The 26,805-nt window shown below is 40.3% G+C and overlaps 1 protein-coding gene across 8 annotated transcripts in view; it reads right to left on the bottom strand.

The window, feature by feature from the left end:
- Window positions 1–26,805, bottom strand: part of tns1a (tensin 1a) — a 148,495-nt gene that overhangs the window by 13,669 nt on the left and 108,021 nt on the right. For 7 of the 8 annotated variants that reach the window (XR_011517291.1, XM_054747631.2, XM_054747628.2 and 4 more), the window contains 4 exons: window positions 4,534–6,195; window positions 2,717–2,797; window positions 2,334–2,497; window positions 55–136 (listed from right to left, as the gene is read on the bottom strand). Coding sequence is in view for 7 of the 8 variants with exons in the window: in XM_054747631.2 (XP_054603606.2) it covers window positions 55–136; window positions 2,334–2,497; window positions 2,717–2,797; window positions 4,534–6,195 (1,989 nt within the window). In the remaining variant the exon portion in view is untranslated. The remainder of the gene's footprint in view (window positions 1–54; window positions 137–2,333; window positions 2,498–2,716; window positions 2,798–4,533; window positions 6,196–26,805) is intronic. The other variant, XM_070547248.1, reaches the window with a different exon arrangement.

The following is a 26,805-nucleotide window of genomic DNA, read 5'->3' as shown; positions in this document are numbered from 1 at the left end:
ATAATGCACCATGCATCTGTAGAGACACTGGGGGTCATGGGTCAGCTCTCTTACCGCTGCCTCCATAGGTGGGGCTGTTAGCGAGCCGTGCAACTTCACCGTCCTCGAATGCCTCTCGGTAGCTGTGCATCAGACCCTGGAAAAGAAACAACAATTATATGTTTAGCCTAAAAACAAAAATGAATGATTTGACCAAAATAATAAAAGCTTTTATTAAGATAAAATAAAATGAAGACCTTCATTTTGGTCAATAGGTTTCTTGTAGGACTAGAAAACAACATTATCAATGGGATCAAAAGTCCATTTTTATTATACAAAGTTACATCAAATATTTTAAAAATGAGACTCTTTATGCACGTTAAATACAAAGTCAATCTTTAAACTCAATACAATTACTAAATAAATGCTCTAATTTACTAGCCTGTCAAGCCAGACTAAATAAATATATTATTTAGTCTAGCAAAGCTCCATTGACAGCTCTTGGTCATGGGGCAGGCTCTACCGTTGTCTTTCAAACTTTACTCACCGCAACAGATGTCGGTTAAAGAGGCAGTCTGCTGTTGAGGAAGGCAAAAATGCATCCTTTTTTTTCTAAATAAAGAACTTAAATACATCTATCTGATCCTGATTCTAACAAAGCCCAAGTCCAAATAGTCCAAAATTGATTAAAAAGCCATTTTAATCGAGCTGTCGCCATCTTGTTCCACTCTGTTGCATCACCCCACCCACCAGATGAATGGAGGGTCCTGATTAGCCCACAAAGCGGATAAAACACTGTGATTGGTTCACAAAGCAGATAGAGCGCAGTGATGGACCCACCATTATCGACCAATCACAGCTCTCTATGTGCTTGAAACCCCTATAGAAAACTGTGGAACTGTGATTGGCCAGCCAGAAAGCTGCTAGGGGCTGCAGAGGTTCTAATGGTGCTTTCCTAGAATTTGGTCTAGTTCACTAGGCTACTATTTACAGCTGTTTAAATGTTACTAGGATGACTGAAACCCCCTTTAAAGGTGTGGATTACTGAAAAAAAATGTTAATGATTATTTCTAGGGATGCACCGATAGCGATACTGGTATCGGAATCGGTGCTGATACAGATACCGACACCAGTATCAATATCAGTAAAAATTAACAGATACCAGTAACCAATACCAATGCAGTTGCTTGAAAGTGGCTTCACTGTGACTTGTCATTTCTGTTCACCTAATATTTTAGTTTTGTGATAATTTCTATTAACATATTTTACTTTTTATCTACCTCACAGTCATTTCTTAATGAAAGCAGAGAAGAAAATAAAACCTGTATTCCAATTCAGAGCATTTTTTTTTTTGTGTGGTAGAATTATCGATATCGGCGAGTACTCAGATCCAAGTATCGGTACCGTATCGGTTTGGAAAAAAGTGGTGTTGTTGCGTCCCTAATTATTTCTGATTATTGGTCACTTTGAGTTTTTCATGCAGGCTGAACATGAAAACAGTCTCCTACACCTATCTCCTGCATTAGCTTCTGATAGAAAATAGATGGTGAAACTCTAGGATTAGAAAATCCTGACAGATTTACGTCACACTGTCACTTAACATTTATGGACTCACCCATCTTGACTCAAAATTCAAATTCAAATTCAAAAATACTTTATTAATCCCAGAGGGAAATTGATTAGACGGGGAAGGCTGTTGTTACTTTAGCATCCAGGAAACAGCAGGGAATGTCCCGACTAGTATAAGCTAAATGTTAGCATTAGCAACTCCACCACATAGAAGATCCCCTCTAGGCTTGTGTTATTTGTGGAGATAAAACATCAACGTTGCAGATCAGTGGTAGAGTCGTGTTCCTGTTATCCAATCTGTGGCGAGATGTCCAAATATCAGGAAATAAGACTCCAAATACTCCATCTGAAGCTCAAAAGTGATGTGGGTCATTGCTAGTTGCTGGAAGTGGTACATCAGTATATTTTCCCCCTAAGAAAAACTTACAAGGCATTCATTCCTACTAGAGACCACTGCAAATATAAAAATGAGTGAACCACACCTTTAACCCTACCACTGTCTTTATGGGTGACCCCATGAGGAAAGTTGACCATTGAGCAGGTTTGATGGTTTATCTCTTGGGCCCATGTGGCAGGGGTGAGGAGTGAGCACCACCTCACCCCTGCCAAGTGGACCTCAACTTTCCTCGCAGGGTCACCCATAAAGACAGTGGGAGGGTTGAGGACAAAGTGAATGTAATTATGGGCATATTTTATTCTACCATTTTATTATACTGAATTTAAACAATCTATAAACCATCTTCAAACGATGAAAATTGACTCATATAGGACTTCATGGATTGTACCTCTCTGGGTCTCCCTCCTGGATTGAGCAACAGGTTGTTGGTGAAGTCCGGCGAATGCGTCGCTGACATGCTGTCATGGCTGCTCTGGTACTGACCCTCGCTTGTGGTCCGGCGTCTTCCCATTTCCTGCGTTACCTCTGGGCTCATTCCTCTGGAGCGAACTCCTAAACACCCGCCCCCAGGAAACATTTACCATGTTTGAATTTTAAACTTGTTTGTGTAACGTCATGTAAAACATTTTCTAGAACCAAAGGCAGTTGAACATAAACAAAGGAGTGAAAAGCAGTGGGGAAAGTAATGAAGGAAATAATCTTAAAGGGGGAAAGCCATGGTTGGGATGCAGAGAAAAATCTCAAACAAAAAGTGAGGGAGAGTGGACAAACCAGAGAAGGAATAGGAGCGATGGCGGTCAGATTGTTGTGGTGTCATGCTTTCACTGATGCCTCGAATACGAGCGTTGTACTCTGCTCCAGGGGAGGAATTTCAGGTGTGGGAGGGGAGGCAGCAGGTGGAAGAGGATGAGGAGGCAATGATGAGAATAAAAATGGATTAAACAAATAAAAAAGGGAAGAAAAGAATCAGAATAGAAATAAAGTGGCAGTGTCATCAATCCTCCACTGGGAGGGAGCGTTTAGCTTTTGAAGCATTCCACCTGAATCCTGGACGGAGATAAAGCAGGGATGCTTCTGAAGGCTTAGGCTATTCTTGCTCTGCTTCCCATCTTCACTCTAACCAGCTCTGCTTCATTTCAGCTGCAGAGCTAATTTTATGAGCCCGGGTCATTCTGGTGGTACCGCGCCACATGACCAATCTGTAACACAAACTGCTGAAGGCTGCACTGCTTCACAATCTGCTGCAGAGTCGTCTATTAGCCTCAGTCCGCAGTTTAGATTCAGGCCCATTCTCTCATTTAGTAACTTAAAAAAATCAGTTGGGGTCTACATATTTTCATTCCCTTACAGATGATTATAAAACTGTTAAAGGCCTTGTAACTCATCTGGACTAAAATGATGGAACCCATAACATTTTGCTGAAGACAATATGGGGGCAAAAATGTGAAATTTCTCACTTGTTTTCTGACCTACCCAATGATGCCCCCAAGGCGTGGCCAAGGGTGGCCATGGCCACCCCTAGAAAATTGCCAATTATTTTTATTATTAAATGTTTTGGATACATGCTGCTTTTTTAAAATGATCTTTAATACAACTGAATAAAGGAGCAATGCAATACATCGCCACAGGCTAAACTCTCCCAGAGTTACCACAAGGATCAATTTGGTGTGCCACCCCAAAAATGTCTATGGCCTCGTCTAGCCACCCATATCAAAATTTTCTGGAGGCGCCCCTGGACCTACCCCTCATGCAAACTGCTCCGCCTGTCTCATGTCTAAAAGGTTCCTTCCCCAGATGGTCAACAGGAGTTAGATCAGGACTCAGAGAACTTAAGAATAGTTCTGGAGTTATTTGTTGGCATTATATTTGGAAACATACAGCTGATAGGGCTGCATGGTGGCGCAGTGGTTAGCACTGTTGCCTCGCAGCACAAAGGTTGCAGGTTCGAAACTCAGCTCGGCTGCAGCCTTTCTGCGTGGAGTTGCGTGTTCTCTCCATGCATGCGTGGGTTTACTCCGAGTACTCCGGTTTCTCCCACAGATCACAACATGCCCTATAGGTCATAAATTGTAAGTTGCTTTGGATAAAAGCGTCTCCTAAATGAATAAACATAAACAACATATATTTTGCCAGAAACCTGCAGTTTTTTCTCATCGGTGAAAACGACATTGTCGAGATGCTTTGAGGCTCATCAACACGCATTTTGACTAATTGTAGTCCTCACTGATTCTTTGGCTCAAACATCCGTCAGAGGAACATCTTACTGGTTGGAGATAGACTTCTACCCATTTACATGCTTGGGGATGGGCTTCCCCAGAAGTTATTTCTGTGGTCATTTGTTATTTTTTTAATTGATGTCTAAAAGGGAATGAATAAATGTGAGACCATACAGTTTGTCATTTACAAAACAGATCTACCACAAAAAAGTTTTAAAATTCATATTTGATAGTCTTGGTTTTATGAAACTCTGCCTGCTGTGTAAATTAAAACATCTAACAGATATGTAGTGAAATAGAGTACTTTACTGTCAATGATCTAAAATAAAAACAAAGTACAACAATAATTGGTGTGAAACGTAAAAATCATACCGGCAATACGGTGAGCAACTAGGCCTTCCAGGTTTAGCGTCTCCTCCTCTGGGTCTTGCTCTCTGGGTAAGGGCGAAGAAGATGTATCCTTGGGTTGTGGGGTAAGAACGGGAAGTGGAGAAGAAGAGGTGCTGTAAACTGGATATGGAGATGATCTCTGCAGGTCTGGGGAGTGTGAAACACTGCTGCCTGCATACAAGTTCACCGGTTTTTGTGGGTTGAGGTTAGAAGAATCACTGGGGTAGTGGTGGGGTGATTGGCGAGTTTGAAGGTATGGCTCAGGGGTGTGTGTTGGGGTGGTGTTCTGGTGTTGGTAGCCAGCGTTGGACCTCTGAGAAGGGTAGGTTGGGGAATCTGTAACTGGACTGTGGTGTGGCACCCTCCCAGGTGATCGCGAGGCCTGATGATATGTGTTGTTTACTGATCCAGAATTGCTGTAGCCATGGATGGCAGAGTCCCCTTGGTAGGAAGGCCTGACCAGGGTCTGGGAAAAAGGGGGATGGGTTGAATTGAAGTTGTTTTCCCCAGTTGGTGCACTGTTAGACTTAGACATTTGGGAATTGATTGGATCCAAATCAAGCATTAGCATGTTGAGTGCCTCAATGGACTGTTCAATGTCTCGTTGAGAGGCAGGGGTTGGAAAGTGGGGCAAGCTGTGGGTTGACTGAAGAGGAGGCCCAAATGGATCATCTGGAAGACTATGCTGGTGCCAGTGGTTGAGACCCCTTTGAACAGCCTCTCGGCTACTGGTGCTCCTCTCAGGGGCTCTTGGCATAATTTTAGAGTTGGTCTCAGGGCTACTGGGTGGCTGATTCCCAAAGGAGTGTGAACGATAGATCCCTCCTCCATTTTGGTAATTGCTGTATTCCCCCTGGGGTGATGGTGAGTCTACAGACCCCTCTTGCATCGCTATAGGAGTTTGTACTCCATGGACAGGCATTTCGTTGAGCTTTTCCCCAAGAACACTTCTCTCAAGGTATGGACCGTCGTTCTGGACACTGACAGGTGTCTGTGATTGATAACAGAGGCTAGCGGGTGTTGCTTGACCCTCTAGGGATGAGAGGGTCCCTAAACTATCCACACTGTTGCCCTCTTGACTATTTGGCAACTCTTCATCAAGAATATCTGTCTCTCTTTCCTCTGTTGAAGGTGCCCCAAGCAGCCTAGTATGGCCTCCGTTGACGTGAACCTGTGCCGGGACCAGGTGTCGAACCCCTCCTCCTGGACTGGTTGATGTGGATAAATAGGCCTGTCGTTGAGTTGGGGCCTCAAGACCACTCAGAAGCTGGTCAAGCTCTCTTTTCTCTTGAGGACTGAGTGGTGGGTGGGTTGTTGTTGGGTTGTTGTGGCTTGCAGCTATCTGCAAGGACTGGCTGTGCTCATCGGTACGATCAGTTTTGATAGATGCGGTAGAGTTGCCTGAGTCACTGCTCACAGATAGGGTATGGTCTACAGCAGGTAGGGAGGTGTGTCCTGTCACAGGAAGAGCCTGTTCAGTTGTTTGTAGTGGATGGTTGGTCTGCTGCAATGAGTTTTCTGCATTCTTTAAGGGGTTTTCACAGACTGGGAGACCATTGATGGTAACAACTCCTTCCAAAGAGTCTTTTTTGCGAACTCTGGCGTATAGACTTCCATCAAGTGGACCTTGGGTGTGACCAACATCTGAAAAAGTATAAAAAGACATGTTAAATTCAAACTTCTTTCTATGTCTGTTTACTATGTTTCACATATCAAAACACAAAGTAAAAGAAAGTATTTTTGGTAAAAGTACAAAGGTTTCTGAGGCAATTTACTCATCTTGGTATGAGAGCTGGTCAAGGTAAAGGGCCTTCAAACATTCATCCATTATTTCACACTAGTTCCTGTTCAGGGTCATGGGGAACTGATGCCCATCTCCAACAGTCATTGGACAAAAGGGAGGTTAGGGTGCAAATTCCACCTCTTGCAATCCTTAAGTTCAGCATGCGGTCCAACCAACAGAAAACAACCCCTTCAACTCTATTAATAGTCAATTTGCAGCTCCAAAGCCCATGCCACATTGCGTCACCATGAGCCCATAGGGACTGACATGAAACAGTGTTGGATCTGCCCAACACATTAAAATTCTTGAGCACATGAGCCAAAAACAAGAGGAACAGTGCCAGTTTGAGTGTTTGGAGATAGACTGGAAGAGGACATGATGTCTTTGAGTTGCTTGCTTAATCACAAGATCAAACCCAGGGCAAACACATTTTCAAATTTCCCCCATATTCTGAGGTGCAAGAATTAAAGTATGACAGGCTTCCCTTATGTAGGATGTGTAAATGATACATGACATATACATGGCCGAGGCTGGCTCATATATGTGTTCCAAATTGAGCGACCCCTCGGGACAGATGGTGGATCGCTCGGACTGCAGCTATTTCCAAACCTATGTCAACAACAACTCCAGGGCGCAGTAGCAACAAGACTGAAAGGGCAGGCGAGGAAGCTGTAAACACAGTTTGTTCTTGTGATCTCTCTAAATGTTGACACATTATGAGATTATAAATTCAGGTTTAGAGTTACAATTTGTTTTGAAGAGTTGAGTTAGTCCAGTCCTCATCGTAGGTCAAACATATGATGCATGCATTTTAGTACTAACATTTTATGTCTTACCTTAATTGTGTTTAATTGGGTGCCATACTAAAAGGAAACCCCTCATAAAATGGATCCTTAGGTTTAAACTAGAACAGCTCACAAATCCTGCTTTTTTCGGTCTTCCAGTAGCTTCTTAAAGACAGAACTTTCAATCTCCATGCTTTTTTACTCACTCTCCCATCACCCTACATGTGCCCTGGTGGAGTGAGGTGGGGCTCTACCACTGGCGCTGCTGAGAGGGGTGAGCTGGCACTGACATGATTTAGTTCTGTTCTCGACAGCGGGGAAGGGACGCCGCTGACGTGGAGACACCAGCTGTTCGAGAAGATTTATATTTTGAGATCGACTCCCACACCGTCCACTTGCTGCAATTCTCTCTAGGGGACGTCATTGGGGGTTCCCTTCACTTCCTGCACCATCAGGGTTTCATTGCTTTTTACCAAATTTACAAAGAAAAGTTCTGCTTGTTATTGAATTATGGGAATCAGATTTAACCTTCTTTACAATTTACTTATAGTGTGCAAGAAGAAGTTATCAATTTTCAAACATACAAAAATAGGGTTATTTGTCTGCAAGCATCCTTTACACTAAATAATTAATTTAATTAGCACATTTACAGAGAAATTACTTATTTGACAAAGAATCTTCAAGCAGAAATTACTTCAATTATGACTAATATTTTCTGTTCTGCCACAAGGTCAAAAACAAATGTAAATAATGTAAAAAAGGAGATAAAATAAATATTTAACATCACATGATGTTAAGTAGGTCATGTCATTATTTTCTTTTTTAGCTGTAGTGTATTTGAAGATTTGCTCTGGAAATGATCTTGTCAACTGCTTTTCAACCAGGATATTAGAAGCAAGCACAAAAGACCTGAAAGGCCATCAGAATTTAAGAAAAGAAATTATTTTCACATTTTCTAAGAAAAATATGTTTCCTGAATTTTTTCGTGAATTTATGAGAGAAACAAAACAAAATTTGTTGATCTCTAAAATGGAATATAAAATGGCAAAAAAATAAACAGATCCTGATCCAGTTCAGTGGCCTAGTGGTAGAGTGTTCACCCAGGGACTGGGAGATCGGGGTTTGATTCCTTGACAGTTCATACTAAAGACTTTAAAAATGGGACCCAATGCCTCCCAGCTTGACACTCAGCTTCAAGGAGTTGTATTGGGGGGTTAAACCACCAAATAGTTACCGAGCGCAGCCACTACTGCAGCTCACTGGTTCTCTCCATGGGGATGGGTCAATGCAGAGATGAATTTCACCAGTGTGTGATGATGACTATGGGACTTTAACTTTATTAATGAATATATTAGGGAAATGTTATATACGAAGCACCTTTCACAGATGAAATAAAATAAACAATGTAAACAAAGATAAGATTACTAACGAATGGGTCAAAATCCCCACCCTGTTGCCACGTTTTTGTGAAAAATAAAAAGTCCACACTCTCCCTATAAACCATTAAATCACATTTAGAGTGAAGTTTATTTTTTAGAAATGTAAAGAAAAATCCTTTTCACATGGTGATGTATTCCATCCAGCATAATCTAAATGTAAAATCTAAGTCCAAAAACTGAACTTCACTTCTCCTGACAGGGTTTATGTGTAACAACTGTGATCATTTATGATATAAGAGCATCTCTATTTGAACAGAACTTTCCTTCACTCAATAAATAGAAGCAGTGGAGCTTAAATTAGCCTGGTTGACTCACAGAGTCGCAATACAAACTGACAACAACTCATTTCTTATTCTGGCAGATGACTGGAGCATGCCGCCCTATGTGCTCCAATTCAAAGTGGCAGCAGTAAAATAACTTTTCAGGCTGGATTTGTCCCTTGGTGTCACTCTAACACACACACACACACACACACACACACACACACACACACATACACACACACACACACACACACACACACACACACACACACACACACGTGTGCGTGTGTGTGTGTGTACTCCACATTCCCTCATGTGACAGGTGCTTTCCTTTCCTGTGAATGCACCAGAAGTGTTACTCGTGCAGCTTCACACAAACACATGACACCTGCCTCTTTGCTGAATTCTCCTAAGGGTTCACTTACGCATCTCTTGCTAAATCGAAACCTCAGGGGCAAATTAAAAAGCAGTTTTAACACCTGTGGTCAATGGTTTTTATATAGACAATGTGTTTTAAACACTATTAATGCTGTGTTTCATGGACAAGTTATGTTATGGATTTAATACATGGACGGTAGATTATAGTTGACTGCTTGTGCACAAGCAGCCAAATGTGAATTGTGCTGTGTAATTTGTTGTTAGATGGGATTTAAATTGTGTAAGTTTGCTAAATGTAATTGCCTAAATGTTTTCAAACGTGAAAACGTAACTTGCATAAGTCGTACGTCTGGCCAGTCCTCTAGTGTGACGTCATCGACAGGTACAGGATCCCGAGCCAGCCAGAAGGAAACATGGCGTCTAACGTGGCATCCCCAAAAGGCACTAGACCTTTACCCCGAGTATTTTAGACACAGTCTTCATGGATATTTGTTACAAAGCCGCCAATATTTTTCAACGATTAGATGTAATTTTATTCTTTTTCAACAATGTTTCGATGGATATTTCCATAAATTAAAAGTAAAAATACACATGGTCACTTTAAACAGAAAATTGTGTATGAACTCACATTTATTTGTACATGAAGACTTCCGTATACGCCTATCCATCCCCATCAATATCTCTGTCAATCTGTTGTAAAACAGCCTCTGATATCTCCTGTTTCCGTTGAAAATCCAGTAAAAAAATACCGTAGTCTTGAGTGCTGCCTCCCAAGTGCACGCCACTGTTATGAATCTATTTTAAAAATCAAATGTTGATACAACATTCCCATATTTCATTGACTTCCGTTAAATATTTGCATCCGCTTGAAATTTATTTCAACATTTCCTTGTAAAAGGACTTGAACAAAAATATTTAAAACCTCATTTGGAGAAATCAGTCAGTCTAGTTTGGACCATCTTTTTGCACTGGAGAGTGTGAGAAAGGGAAAGCCTCACATCATAGGTGAGGTGTCAGTCAGAAAGTATCAGTGACTGGCACAAGGACAACTTTTACAGTTTTATATTTGCTGTGTCTGCCTCTGAGTCTGTCCATCTGAGTCCAGCTGTCACAGTTTGAGGTGACGCGGTGTGACCGCGTCTGTGATAGCTTTCAGAATTATGTCACCTATCCGTCTTGTCTGTCTGTCCATCTGTCATCTGAGTGGTTGTCATAAAAATATATCCGTCTGGCTGTCAGTAATTTTGACTAACAGCCACGTTTGACTCATGTAGACATTCTTCATTCTCTCTTGATGCTGCAGTCAAACCAGACTTCTTACATTTTGGTAGGAAGCGTCTGCTCAAGTCCTAAAACCCAGTTCCTCTGACCAAACCACTCAAAAGCCACATCTTTGCATGTGGATGAACAAAAATTAGGAGGATCCAGTTCCATACATGTCTGCCCCTGGAGGTAAATTAAGGCTCCAGGGTGGAGGGTTTGTTTTCCATGCATCTGTCTGTTCATCCATCCATCTTTCATTTCTGAGGATCAGTCACTGTCTCAACAAAGTCTCTACCTGGATAGTAGCCTGTCTGTGGTGCTCTGGGAGCTTAAGTGAACCATATTTAACGCCCAGAGCAAGACACGACGGGCTTTTAAGGGGTCATGCTTCGACACATAAACATAGATAACTTTTAAGTACAGATGCTTCATAAAGTGGACCTAGAAGTACAAATTCAAGATGGTTACATATTTGTCAGATTTAAATGGTGAACGTTTTACTCCCATACTTTTGCCTGGAAGCTGTAGTCAAAATATTTCAGATCTCCCAATGGTAAAGTTTAATCAGATGCTTTTACTCACCCTTTACTGAAAGGTGTCTGTAGCTTCATTAAACTTCTTATAAACCAAAAGATAAATAATGCTTTAAGTTATGAATCATTGGATCTAAACATGTATACAGGCAAAACTAAAAAAAATGAATAAAGTGAAAAGGTTCTTTTATTTTAGTAATTCAACTCAAAAGATGAAACTGATATATGAGATAGACTCAAAGTCTCACATTTTATTCATCTAATGATTCCAAAAGACCTGCAGTGGGTTGCCTTTAGATGGTCTCTCAGTCTTAAGTTGTATTACTAAAATAAATGGACTTTGCACCATGTTCTAACTTTTCAAGTTTCACTTGTATGAATGGAGACCTCGCAATTCAAGATGACCGCTACAGCTAACTAATTTGAAACTGAATTACAAAAATAGCTACAATTCTATTGTACATTGTCTATTAATTTAAACTAATATCTGGAAGCGGCTAAGTTTAACATTGTTTAAAACAATTCCACCAACCCAATTTCCTGATGGCCACACCCAACTGATCTTAGAGAATGCTAAAAATAGCCATCAATCCCAGCCCATATTCTGTGCTCTACACATTCCATGTGTGTGTGTGTGTGTGTGTGTGTGTGTGTGTGTGTGTTTTATTCCAGTTCGCTAAAACCATTTGAATCTGTGTTTGCAAAAGCAGGTGTCTTTGGGGCTGCCAGCATAGGCTTACAGCTGTGCTTTGTCATAAAGTAGTCCCAAGTCTAAAATGGCGCCTGTGATTCCTTCATGTTACTAATTATTTTCACTTGAAGTCAGTCTGATTATTTAGGTCACCCAGCAGAATTGGGATCACTACAGAGTGATTTTTTTTAGGACTTTTTTACTCACAATGCTAGTTGGATCCATTCACTTACTGTATTTTATGCTAAGCTAACGCTAAAGGAGTATAGAAGAAGAAAGTATCATTTCTATAGCGCCTCTCAAGATAAAAATCACGAGGCGCTTCAAGCCGGGTGGGTAAAAATGGTTTCTTCCAACTCTGGGAAATATGTCAACAGACAAAACTTCAAGTTTGGGTGGAATGTCCTTTTAAGATGGCCACAATTGCTTAACAATCTTAATAATCAGAATCAGAATCAGAAAGAATTTTATTGCCAGCGCTCCAGCGATCCAGAGCATAGGAACTTGACTTGAATAAACGGCACTTTTGACACCTTTGTAACATGTGGGATGTGTACTATGAAAGTTACCAGCTGGTGCCGCATTGCACCATTGGTCAGCCACCAATATTCAGCCAAATAGTGTTTTTTTCCAGGAACAGTGCTGAGAAATGATGTGCCACTGTTTTTTATAAATACCAGCAATTTGCTACCAATTTGTTATCCAACTGGATAACCATGTTTACTGTGGTTGGACCCTGATTGCTTTCAGTGGCATCAGCTGCATGTAGGGTCCCCAATTACTAATAGAAAGTCACTTCAAAATAAACAAAATATTCCTTCAATGACATCAAAGCCCAAGAAAGTGGGGTGCATTAAAAGCCAGCTATCAGTGGAATAACATTCACAACTGATAAACTTTTGGTGTCAATCCAATTCAAGATGGCCACCACAGGTAATCAATGTTAGCAAACACAAATACATCTATAACCAAGTCATCTTTATGGGTAATGAGCAATAACTTTGTATCCTAAAAGCTGGGAGTCATCTCTAGTGAGTAATATGAATGCTGAACAATCATGCAAAAGCTTCCAACTTTACATGCCAACACATCATACAAAAATACACCATTTGGTTTTGGCAGCATTAAAATTTATTCAAAAATGTGAAAATATAAGCCTTTTATAAAATTTGATTACCTTTTGTTGACATAACTTACTATGGGGTGCCATTTTTAAAGTCAGTCATCATTTAACAGCAGGTTTTTGGGTTATTTAGCCTATCATAACAAAACAAATAGGAGTTCAATTATCTATGTAATATTTTCACAATGTTATACATTTATAAATGAGTTCTTAACAAAATATTTAGTCAGCGAGCAAAATTTCTTATTTAGAGTTAAATGTATAGTTTACGGGGCTGCACGGTGGCGCAGTGGTTAGAGCTGTTGCCTTGCAGCAAGAAGGTCCTGGGTTCGCTTCCCGGCCTGGGATCTTTCTGCATGGAGTTTGCATGTTCTCCCTGTGCATGCGTGAGTTCTCTCCGGGTGCTCCGGCTTCCTCCCACAGTCCAAAAACATGACTGTTAGGTTGATTGGTCTGTCTAAATTGTGTGTATGTGTGTGTGTGTGTGTGTGTGTGTGTGTGCGTGCGTGCGTGCGTGTGCAGGATTTTTTATCCTGTCTCTGTGTTGCCCTGCGATGGACTGGCTCTCTGTCCAGGGTGTACCCCGCCTGACTGCCTGTTGACCGCTGGAGATAGGCACCAGCCCCCCGCGACCCTACGTGGACAAAGCGGGTTCAGACAATGGATGGATGGATATGTAGTTTACAAACTACATATTTAGCTTTATATTAAATTGTTATTTTCCCAAAGAAATATTTTGATCCCAGCTAAATATTTTTTTTGGGGCTAAACCTAAATATTGATTTAGCTAACTAAATGTTTTTGCTCCAAAATAAATATTTAGCTGAGATTTAAATATTTATTTGGAAAAATAAATATTTAATTTGGAGATAAATATTTAGTTGTGAAACTAAATATTTAGCGTAAAAATAATCAATGAGTTTAATTCATTTTACTAAGTAAATATTTAGGTCTGACATAAATATTTTGTCTATAAAATGAACATTTAACTAACTTAGCTTGCCAACTAAATATTTATTTAGACATCCTAACATTTATAAATGTATGAATATTATGGTAAAAATATGACTATGAGTTATTTTTCACTTATGATAGGACAAAATAACTTAAAAAAACTGCTGTTAAATTATGACTGCCTTTACAAATGGCACCCCATAACTTACAGTAATCTAGTAACTTTTTAGAGAAAATACTTCTTTAGTGTTTCCCATGATATTTTGAGACATTACTTTGTAATGTAAAACAGCGAGAGAGTGAACATTAGGAGAATCAAGAAAAGAGTCTGAGATTTCCAGGAGCAGGAATTAATCCTGCTGCTGCAACTCACCATGCTGTAAGCACCATCTTACATTAGTGATCTTCTCGGTCCTTACACCCCCAGCAGGTCCCTGAGGTCCAGTGATCAAAGCTTACTGGTTGTGCAGCACCAGGCTAAAGACCAAAGGTGACAGATCATTTGCTGCTGTGGCCCCCAGACTCTGGAACTTTCTCCCCTGAGCCTGAGATCAGTGGACTCAGTGGTCTCCTTTAAAAAGCAGCTGAAGACTCACTTGTTCAAGCTGGCTTTTGTATGACCTTCATCATCACTCTCTCTTTATTCTGCTCTCCCCACCTATTCCACCTTCCTCAGGATCCACTGATTTCCCTCTTTCCCATTCACTCTCTGTCTTAACATTTTTAATCACAATTGTCTATTTTTTTCTCATTTAAATATATTTTAATCAATTTCTAAATTCTTTTTTATATTTTTCATTTTTTGTTTTTGTGAAGTGCCTCGTGATTTTTATCTTGAGAGGTGCTATAGAAAAGATCTTTTCTTCTTCTTCCTCTTCTTCTGTCAACAACAGGTCTAATTAAAAACATTATAAGCTCATAAAACAAACACTTCTTTGTATCATTTTGTTTTAACACAGCCGTCCTGTAATGAGGCAGAATTAGACATAATTTGTTATTTGCAATCAAGCTTTCGACTTAAAAAAACCCTAAACCAAAACCCAACATATGCCGTGAACCCGGTCTGAAGGCCTCTGCAGCGCGCAGTCAGCCACCAATCAAAGCTCCTAATACTTTTGGTGTACCCAAATTGCAGCCCGCTCATAAAATGTTCCACACACAAATTGCTTGCTCCATGACTCATTTTGTACCATATAGGCGCCATACACACAGAATACATCAGAGTTGACATGGAAACGCAACAAACAGACAAACAGGCTGTTGTCCGAGCACAAAGTCAGTCTCCTGCTTACTTTTAGCTTTAAAAAAATACCAGTTACACATTTTGAAGGACTTAAGGCTGATTATTTAAAGCAACATTTATAATTTTTGTGAGACTCACCAATCAGCTGCTCTTCTGGATTCCTTACTTTTCATTCATTTGTCAGTTTCGTTCCTATTTAAACCTGTGATAAAAACAATTAAAAAAAAACTCCTAATTTGCTTCCCATTTAGAATGGAAGTCTTTAAAACAATCTGGTTGCCTCATTTCTCTCAGTGTCTCTGTGCCTCTGTCTGTCTCTCTCCTGCTATTCCAGACATGTTTGAAGGCTCAGCCCCGGCCAAATAAGGGAGGAGGGCGGTAAACGAGGAACACAGCCTGTAACGGAACTGGGCCGGCAGATCTACCATACCTAACAAAACACACACACACACACACACACACACACACACACAAACACACATGAGCTTTGAAGTTTAATGAATCTGACAATTTGTACAAAAGATTTCAAGACACAATTGGCAGAAATTACTAAAAGTCACTGGTTTCAAGAAGAGACTTCTAGCTTGGTCACTACTCGGTAAAAATAAGTAATTGTAATTTCTTTGGAGAACATATTTCTAGTGCGGGTGGGACGTGATTAAAAAATAATATAATTGACCAGAGGCTTTGTAATTAATTAATTTTGATTAATCACATTTTAATTGTTGAAGACAATTTGCCCCAAAGCTATTTTTTCTTTAAAATCTTTTTAATGAGGCACAGATGCCATACCCACAGCATAATGAGTATATATCGGTAACCACAATGTCTATGTAATTACTTTGATCTCATTATAAAGATAACCATTATGGGATTTGTCGGGATGTGTAAAAATAGTATGTGTTATTGATGATGTGTAAATGGGCATGGAACAGTGTGAATATTGTGTACTGAACTGAACACTAGGAGGCAGCAGAGCCCTGCTAGTGTATATAGAGGTGTAGTGTAGAGTTCAGGGGAAGTTCTGCTGAGAGTTACAAGATGAATGATGTGTGCTTGTCCTTTCTGCTGTAATAAAGTTCATATGGATAAAGTTACTGCCTGCATATTTTCTGCCAACTACAAAACACTACTGTAAAAAGTCACAAGTCATTTAATTGTAGATTTAGTTGTATTTAGAGCATGTTAAAAAGGTTCATAAAGTTTTGTAACCCAGGCTCTGCAGTTTTTTTTTATAAGTACAGTTTGACGACATTTATCAATATATAGGGCATACATTTTGATGCTCAACTTTTTCGGCCCTCAATTGGGGGACACTTGGGCTCAAGGGGTATATTTTAATGAGTTTTTTTTTTTCAAATTAATTATTTCCCACCCCACGTCATTATTTAAACAAAATATGTCTAGCCAGAATTTTCTGAAAATAACTTTTAGCCTAGCTTGGCCTGCCAGCCTCGTCCTCTGTTTACATCTACAGAGAGAACTAGAGTGTTTCTCAATGTCAAGACGCCTGGCCTTGCGAGGCGATGTCTTGCGAGGCCATGCGCCTTGCTTACGAGAACACTGTCCTTCCTTGATCAAAGAAAACAGTTAAATGGAACAAACTTGCATCACGTGATCGTGACTTTCACGGTGGTCACGTAATGTCACGTGACACGGGAGATTATATTGTAGTTATACGTATAAGTTTCAATATAAATATATAACGAGCACTTTACTTTTTAAATTGTGTATATATTTGTTATATTAAATATATAAACGAGTTACTACTCGCTAGCCACCGAAGCTGCAACTACTGAGCAACTAACCAACAATAGATAACTTCTGTGGATCTAAAAAAACATTTGAAATTACTTGACTTACTTTTAAACTTGAAAATTTCCCTAGAAGTAGCTGCCGGCTTCTGATCCACCATCCTTTTGAAAATACTGCGGTGTATTCTGGATAATTTTTGACCAAGGCTAGGCTACAAAATACCACCCGTGTATCCTTGCTCAGCTAGCTAAACGGCTAACAAACAGATAACACACGCCTCGGTAGAACATGAACATTGGAAAAGGTCTTGGCGGTTCCTAATGACATATCTCCTTGACAACCAGGGCGGGGCCAAGACATCAAGGCAAGGTTCCTTGGCATTGAGAAACCCCCCTAGCCTGGTAACTCACAGGTAGAGAGGCACATGAGGGGCAAGACTTGCCAGCTCAGAATTAACCAATCAGAAAAAATGTGGAAATGCCAAATTTTTTAGCTGTAGTTAAAAATGGCAGCGACACCTCAGACATCTTTTTTTTTAGAAGAAAAAAGGCTTTTAGCGCTTCTTGCGGTTTTAAAGCCATGTTCAAGTCATTTAGAACAGAGGAAAGAGCTGCAGCGAACTCCGTTTCGGTCTTCGTTATTTATGCAAAACTCAGCATCGTGTTGTGTGACGTACACTGCTCATTGATTGGCTCGGTTAGATATCTCAGGGGGTGGGGTTATTTGAATAGGAGAGTTCCCAGGTGCTGGCTGGTTAGGCTACTTTTAGCCACCATTTTGGTTAAATGATTGAGTCACTGGTTTGTAAAATGGACTTCTAGCCCAGGCTTTTAGGTGGCACATTTGGTATCGCTGTTGGCTTTCAGGTTGCAGATTCAGTTTCTGACTGCAGCCTTTCTGCATTCTTCTAATCATTGCTGTGAGCAAAGGAGTTCTAGCCACAAGTTTGCAGATATGACCTGGCATCGGGTTTTCACTATCATAGATAATTGGCTCATTCATAGTACCAGTAATATATCTCTGGTGTATTTATTTTTGTTTGACATTGTGCGTATGTGGATAATTCACATTTTTTTTAAACTAAAGTCATAAGTTTTCCAGGCAGAGTGAAGGGCTAGTAAAACCTGGTTTACGTGGCAGGAATTGTAAATCGTTGAACGATTCTCAACCACACATGCAGCAAAAAAATTAATCACGGATATACCAGTTTTGTTCCTGCGGTGTGTGGTTTGAAGCCATACTTTCAGTAACGGACATTCTCCGCTCGAGCGGGAAATCTCACACAAGACAAAACACAATGAATGAGGAGTGCGCTTCCGTCACCTCGGTTTATGATTCGTAAGACATAACATTCAAAGTAAGCAGATTCATTTGTCCCCAAAATTCAGGTCAAGACAATCCAACAAGTTAAAAGGGCAGATTTCTTTCTGAGCAGAACAGTGTGCTCTTAACACATGACACAAGGAACGATTATCTGATAAGATTATCTTTACAGCCACTAAGGTAATTAGGGTTGAGTTTTGTTTGAATTTGACCAATTCCGGTTTCAATTCTTGTTCCTATCAATTCTAGATTCTGATTCTTTAAAGAGGCAGGGTCCAAAAACTAAACATGTTTTAAATGAGCCAGCTAATCATAGGTCTTACTTGATGAAAAAATCTTCCAGTGTATATGGAAACTTGAAAAACCAACTTACGTAGCCCAGAGTTTATTCTTTAAAACTTGTGTTAAGTCTGTTGTGTTGACTCTTTTTATTTCTTTATTTTTTCTTCGTGGCCTGTCAGGCTGTGAAGCAAACAGAATTATGTCTGAATGCTGGTGACAAGCCTTACAGATTACTCTCAGGTGGAGCATCACAGCTTCTGCTTTTAATGTCACGCCTGATACTGAAAACTTTATTGTTTTTGTTTTTTGAATGCTTTATAATTCCCACCAGACACAGAGACAGAGGTGACAGAGAAAGGAAGACACAAAAGGAGGGGGGTTCCACAAAAATAAACAATCAATGATGAACAGGGCTTTGCTTCTAGACCTGCAGAAAAGGGACACACAACAATACAACAGGAGCAAGCTATCACTGTGTCAACCTGATGAGGAAATATAAAATCAACATTGTTTTACTGAACAATCATGATAATAAATAACAGTGCATTTAGTGCCAACCACAGCCTTAAGACATGTGTTGAACGTGCCCAAGTCCATACTTATGAGAGCACCAGATGAGCACCTGTGTGTGTGCACGCGCTTGTATATGTAAGGTTTCTCTATAGAGCTCCGGACGTCATGTGACTCTCAGAGAGTAGACACCATGTTGGCAGGCAACAAATGTAAACAAAATGAACGGGATCGGCTTGGATTTTACTTCTTCTCAGTTTACTTCACTCTTTAAAACTGAAGAAATTGTTTTATATAGTCAGAAATTAAATAGACTAAACATCTCCGACCCTTACCACGCCCCTGAGATACTTTTTAAAAACACCAAAGCTGTCGGAGCGGACTTCTTACCGGACTTGGCCGGGGAAAAGGCTGGGGGGAGGGAAGTCTGGGCCTCTCAACTTAGGCTACTGCCCCCGCAACCCGACTCCGGATAAGCGGATGAAAATGGATGGATGGATGGACAAATGACATCGATTTACATGTAAAGACTTTAAATAGAGTGCTGTGCTGTTTGAATGTATAAACTGAACGCCAAGAGAAATCACTAGTCTGATTTTTTTTCAATGAATAAAATAAATATGTCAGGCAGGAGCGTCTCAGGATCTGTCTGAGATCTGTCTCAGTGAGACAGATAGCAATCCAAAGTGCTTTTTATGTGTGATCTGACAATTCATCAACCATTGCTTAAAAATTAAATACAGCTTAGCCGGTTAATTGCTGGGATCATAAGACACGTAAACGGCAGCACGCAGAAATCACGAGGCAACGTTTTATGTGATGTTTACTTGTTGCTATGAGTAATAAGACAGAAAAAGCCACGCCAAAATAAGTTTAGGAAGCCCACTAAGAATCGTAATAAAAACATTTTAAATAAATACCATACACAGTTGAGGAAACGTTGGTTTAAGTACCTGATATGATGCGGTTGCTGCATAAGTGAAAACCTTTACTCTCGGGATCCCACAGTTTCATTTTAGCCCAGTCACTAGCGCGTTTTATTACAATGATCCAACATTTGCGGCGCTTCGGATCTTGAGGAATCCTGTAGATGGCTCATTCCTTATGTCGTCCGTGTCTGTTCTGCATCCTGGGGCACAACAGGAATCTACCATATTTCCTGTCTGATTGAGTTTTCTGACAATAACAAATAGTCCAGCTGCGGGCTACTGCCTGCCAATATGGTGCCGTTTCGATTTGAACTGTTGCATGCCGGGAGAAGTGATCTAAACTCCCGGAGGTCTAGAGGAGCATCCAATAGAGAGTGTGAGGGGCCACAGATCTGCCCCCTAAAGATGTGTAGAAGATGGAAGGAGCTCCAAGTCTCAGAGATCCAGGAGCTGCCCCAGAGCACAGGGACCCCAGGGAGACTGTAACCAGAAAAGCCCCTGCCCCCCTCGAGAGGCACAGAGGATTGCCCCGGGGGCCACAACCAGCAGCCGGCAGAGTCCCGGGAGATATCAGCAGCAAACCCACAGGCCCGCCCGTAGCCTCCCACCCCCTAGTCGGCCGAGCCCGGAACCCAGTGACCCGGGACCCAGGGGCGACCAGCCCTGCCGGGGACCCAACAGAACCCAGGGACCCAGACCCCACCAGGCAACCACCGGGACTGATCAGGCAGACGCCAAAAATCTTAAACCCCCTGACCCGGGAGCCACGAACACAGGCAGACCAAGGCACTGCACTCCACACCAGGTGTGGCAGGGAGAGGGGAGGCGAAGATGTATAGCATCACAAGAAGTCCCAGGAGAGGGGAGGAGTCAAAGGCCCCATCTGACATATACAGCCATACACAGACACAGTCACACACTCCCTCCCTCATGCTCACACATACACATACAACCTAAGACTTACAAAAATGCACGCCAGACACCCACTCATGCTCCCCATACACACCCTATTCACTCGGGTCCCGGTACTGCTGCGCATGGGGTACAACCATCACCGGTTACTAGAGTTCGACCCTTTGTGTTGACTCATTTTACCGAGCTTCCTCCATGCTGTATTTTTCGTTGCTGGATGTAAACTTTATATCACTACAGACGTGTTTGTTTACATTTTTTGCAACTGCACACCTTCACCATGTGAAGGAAGGGGAAACGAGATGTGACACTGCACACGGAGTCTCTGCCGGCTACACAGGCCGACAGCTGGTATGATTGGCTCTGAAAGGACTTGATCGGAATTTGCAGGTGACGTATTTTTTCCACGGAGATCAGCTGGTTTTGATCGGTGGCCGAAGCCACACTTTAGAACACTTCTGCTCATTTGCCATGATTGCATGGTAATGCAAACACTTCAGACAAATTCTTCTTCATTGGTATATGGCAGTATCTTGTTCCAGTTTGCGGACCGGGAATCAAAACTACTTATTGAAATTTAAAAACAGATTGAACAATATTCAGAGTCTGGCATATCGCTGAGCAGGGAAGCAGTCGTGGTAAAGGCATAACATCTGTAAAGGAAGCGGGACCGTGGTGAAGCCCGAGAGGAGGTCCGGATCCTGGCTCTGATAGTTGGTGGCGGAAGCTTCAAGACCCAGCAGCCAGGCTACACTGCCTGCCTCCAGGCCCAGCAGCAAGCTCAGCAACACTAACCTTCATGCCAGGTCCAGGCTCCACCATCGGTCTTCAGGCCCAGCACCCGGGCTCCAACACCGGCCTCCGGCACCAGCGTCTGGGCTGCACCAGCCACCTTCTGGCCAGGGGGCTGGGTGCCTCTGGGCCCTGCATCCGGACTCGGCTGCTGGCCTCTGGGTCCAGCAGCCAGGCTCCACCAATAGCCACTGGGCCCTGCTTCTTGCCTCCTCTAGGCTAGGCCTGGCTACAAAGAAAATCTCTACAGCGCTGCCTTCAGTTAGGTAGGAGGTTGCATTTTTTTTAAACTTCAGCTAAGTGAATATTCTTCATATCCGGCCACGAAAATGGCAATGAAAGTTCTACAGAAAGATATGGAGAAGTTAAAGGACTCTGTGAGCATGATGACAGCTGAGTTGACGACTCTGACGAAGCAGCAAGTCTGCATTAAGGACTTACTTGCTGACATTAAAGATCTTAAAATGTGCAATATGGAACAAGAAAGGAAAATTGACTTGCTCAAAAATCGCGTGGCAGAGCTAGAACAGCAGTCAAAAATGAATGACATAATCATTACAGGTCTTAAAATTAGACCGAAAAGCTACCTCCAAGCAATAAAGGGAATAGATAATGACAATGGGGCTGACCAAGAGGATACAGCTGAAGAGCAGGTTGTGTCATTTCTGAAAAGTAAAGGCATTTCAGTTGATAAAATAAACATTGAGGCATGCTATTCATTACCTTTCAAGAAAAATCAGGACAAATCCGTGATTCCAGCTATTTTAATTCACTTCAGTAGTTGGAAGCACAAAGTGAATCTGCTCAAACAAGGGAGGAAATTAAAGGGAACAAATGTGTACATGAATGAAAATCTTACGAAGAAAAATGCAGACATTGCTCGTAGAGCGAGACAAATGAAAAATCAAGGATACGTAGAGTCTACCTGGACTATGAATTGTAAGGTGTTCATCAAACAGAAAGGTGCTCCTGAAAATAGTCATGGGTTCTGGATCAGAGATATCAAGCAACTGGAAAATATGAAATGATGAGGTTGAAGTTTTGATGGTCATGCTCTAATTTATTAATTTTTTTGTGGGTGTTGTCCTATTTACTTAATTTTCTTTGTGTGATTTATTTTCTTTGGGTGATTTTGACAATGATATTGACACAGAAAATAACTGTTGTAGCAACATACAGAATGAATGTAATTATTATACAGAAGAACAATTTATTGAAAAGGTAATTACGGAGGACCTTATATCAATTATACACTTTAATAGCAGGAGCCTGAACCTGAATGTCGCAAAAATAGAAGATTGTCTCGGAGAACGTAATAGCAATATCGGAAACTTGGTTGAGTGACGAACAAGCGGATGAGATGCAGATTAAAGGATATGTTAGTTATTTCACAAACTGTCATGTTCTGTGTCCCTCTGTCCCCAGCCTCCTCCTGTTCTCCTCCAGGTTCTCCTCTTATGTCCCATTATTATTCCCAGCTCCCTCTAGGCTTCCCTCTAGTTATTAGTTGTTTATTTTTGCCCTTAGTCTTTAGGTTTAGTTATTCCGTGTTTTATAGGTTAATGTTTATCTTCCCTCCTGCTTAGTTCTTTTCCCATTTAGTTTATTGAATGCACCTGCCTTCCCTCCAGATCTCACTCACACTTGTCACCTGTTCCCCTGATCACCTCCCTCTGTGTTTAAAAGCCCTGTCTCGTCCCTCAGTGTTTGTCGGTCCATTGTTGTGAGTCAGCGTTGTTTTGTTCCCTTGTCATGTTCTAGTCTTTCTGCTCATAATTTAGCTTTTGTTTTTTGGCGTCCTGATTTTCAGTTTTCTGGATTTGACTCCTGCACCTCTACGTTATTTTGTGTTGCCACCTTAATAAAAGAATTTTACCTCTTTCAACTGCTCTTGCCTCGAGTCATTCTGGCTTCTGCGTTTTGGGTCCTACCTCCTCCTGCTTAGCGTGACACAAACAGGAAAACATCAAAAGGGAGGAGGTGTTGCCTTATATGTCGAAGAAAGGTATAAAAGCCGATATGTTTAAAAAATGTCATTTGTAATGGACAATATTATGGAGTCCGTTACAGTGGAGGTTGATATGTGGAAGTCAAAAAACACTATTTGTTGAGTGTATAGAAAACCTAGATCATGTGTAGAAAATTTCAAGGACAGGTTGTCTGAATTAATTAACAGTAATGGTACTAAGCAAGTCTTTATTTGTGGCTATTTTAACATTGATCTGTTGAACCCCAAGAAACATAATTTGACAGCTGAGTTTATAGATGAAATTTACAGTCTTGAACTATATCCTACAATAACTCAGCCAAGCAGGATAACAAGGCACAGTGCCACCCTTATTGATAACATATTTACAAATGTTGTAGACAGGACAGTTTTGAGTAGGTTAATAATAAGTGACGTAAGCAACAATCTTCCAGTTTTTATAATTATCCAGAACTATATGATACAGAGGAGAAACGGGAAGTATATGGCAAGATGTATAACACAGAAGGCAATACATAATTTTAAAGAGGAACTTAAGAAGCACGATTGGAGGGGCGTCTACGTCGACAATGTAAATGCAGCCTATGAAGTTTTTTTGTCGACTTTGTTAAAGATGTTTGAGAAGCATTGTCCATTAAAAATAAAACTGTGAAACAAAATCAGAGGGAAAAACCATGGGTAAGAAAATGAATGCCGCAAGCATGTAAGAAGAAAAATATGTTACATAGAACATTTTTTAAGAAAAAAACTCTAGAGAGCGAGTTAAACTATAAAAAATACAAAAATAAATTAATTACAATGTTGAGAAACAGTAAAAAAGCTCATTACAGTAAGATTTTGGAGGAAAATAAAAGTAATGTAAAATAAACTTGGAAAATACTGAAAACTATTATTACACATAGAAGCAGTGACAAGAATTGTCCGACAGAACTTTGGGACAACAACACAGTGACCGGTGATGCAAATATAATAGCAAATGGATTTGATAATTTTTTTGTGAATGTGGGTCCTGAATTAGCAAGGGATATTGTTGTCTCCGAGCGAAATTGGAACGTAGAGAGTAAGACCGAAAATATTGAGGAGAGAAACAGATGAAAGAGAAATTATTGATATTGTTAACAAATTTAAAAGTAAGAAATCCACTGATTGTGATGGACTCCAAATGTTTCTAATTAAATACATAATAGATTGTATATCAAAACCTATTGCTCACATTTGTAATCTATCACTGTAAACAGGTGTATTTCCCCACAAGATGAAAATAGCTAAAGTTATACCTATATTTAAATCTGGCAATAAACAGCTACTTTCAAATAGGCTGTTCTCATTACTACCACAATTTTCCAAAATATTAGAAAAATTGTTCCTTATAAGGCTGGAAAACTTTATTACAAAACACAACATATTGTGTGAACAACAATATGGATTTTGGAGAAAAAGGACAACAACACATTCACTCACCGACTTTACAGAGAAGATAGTAACAGCAATAGTAAAAAAGAACATTTGATAGTTTTTGTTGACTTAGAAAAAGCGTTTGATACCGTGGATCATAACTTGTTACTGAAGAAACTAAATAGTTATAGAATTAGAGGCATTGCAAATATATGGATAAAGAGTTATGTGGAAAATAGGGAACAGTATGTGCAAATGCAGGAAGTTAAATCCCAGACACAGAGAATCAAGTGCGGAGTTCCCCAGGGGTCAGTGTTGGGGCCCTTTTTGTTTATCTTGTATATAAATAATTTAAGGGAAGCATGCACGGAGCTTAAACCCATTTTGTTTGCAGACGATGCTACCTTAATTTGGATCAGATTCTGGACACTGTACATGAGGAGCTCTCAATCTTGAAGACCTGGTTTGATGATAATAAACTCACATTAATTTTGCCAAAAACAAAGTTTATTACATTTGGAAATAAACACAATGATCTAAATGCTAAACAGGATAAATAATATTGAAATTGAAAGAATAACAACAGTCAAGTTTCTTGGAGTGATAATAGACGATAATTAAATTGGAAACCACATATAACTTACATTAAGACAAAAATATCGAAATCAATAGCGATACTGTATAGAGTTAAAAAGATTATCAATACGTCTTCTCTGCTAACCCTATAATCTTCTTTTATTGTCCCTTACTTAATATATGGCGTAGAAGTATGGGGGCAATACATACAAAACCAATTTAGAACCTCTGTGTACTGTACAAAAAAAAGCTATACGAATAGTGGCTAATGCAGAATATAGACAACATACTCATTCACTGTTTATTACATTAAAAATTCTCAAGTTTAAAGAACTTGTTAACTATAGAATAGCACAACTTATGTTTAAAATACTTAACCAGGAAGCCCCTCACAGTGTCCAGAAGTTGTTTCAACTAAGGGATGGAAATTATACTTTACGTGGAACATTTATTTATAAGACACCTTTGATTAGAACCAACAGGAAATATCATTGTATTACATCCAGAGGAGTACAAACATAGAATAATTTGAGTGAAGCAATCAAGAAATGTAAAACAATTAGTAAATTTAAAACTCTTTTGAAGATGGAAATGTTAAATATGGTATGAACACATAGTGGCAATACCTTGGTGACATCACATGAGTGCTAGAATTTTAATTGAATATTGACTCAAATTTATTTATTTATTTATTTCTGTGGCATGTATGGTTTGATTTGACTAATTGTTTTCTTTTCTTTCTGATGATTTTCTGATAAAGGTCAGGTTTATGAGAAAGCATTATTTGAATATAATCATCATGGGATCCTTAAATAAGCTGTTTCAGCTTCTTGGAGTCCCTTTCACAGATCTAATTTATGTAGTAGAGTGATACTGTGTATATTGTGTACAGGAATGTTATGAAAATGGTCTGAATAAAGAATAAAAACTGATTGAACAATATTGGGAAAAACTGACAATTAGTCTCGGTTCCAATTGAATCTTGATGATCGTTGCCCAACCCGAATAGTAATGGTTCACATGAGCGAAGCTGGTCAAAAACTGCCATGGTAACTCTGGCGTGTGAACCAGGCTTAAAATAAGAAACAGAATTTTGTAGGCTAAAAATAACATGATTATTGTGAACACAGTGGAGCTTAACCTCGCTTACTTGGTACAATGAGGCACCATTATCACTTCTTCTCTGTCTGCTTCTAGTAGCTCACAGACCCCTTGGAGGCCTGAACATTGGCCTTCTGACTTCTCTGACCTCTGGGTTGACAGCTGCTTCCAGAACACAGGGCTGTTGGTGGAGTAGAGTCCACCCCCCCCCACCCCCACCCCCCCACACACACACAC

This window comes from Nothobranchius furzeri, chromosome 2 (assembly GCF_043380555.1).
Source record: "Nothobranchius furzeri strain GRZ-AD chromosome 2, NfurGRZ-RIMD1, whole genome shotgun sequence".
In the NCBI taxonomy this organism is placed as follows: domain Eukaryota; kingdom Metazoa; phylum Chordata; class Actinopteri; order Cyprinodontiformes; family Nothobranchiidae; genus Nothobranchius; species Nothobranchius furzeri.
This window is presented reverse-complemented; position numbering and strand designations above follow the sequence as displayed.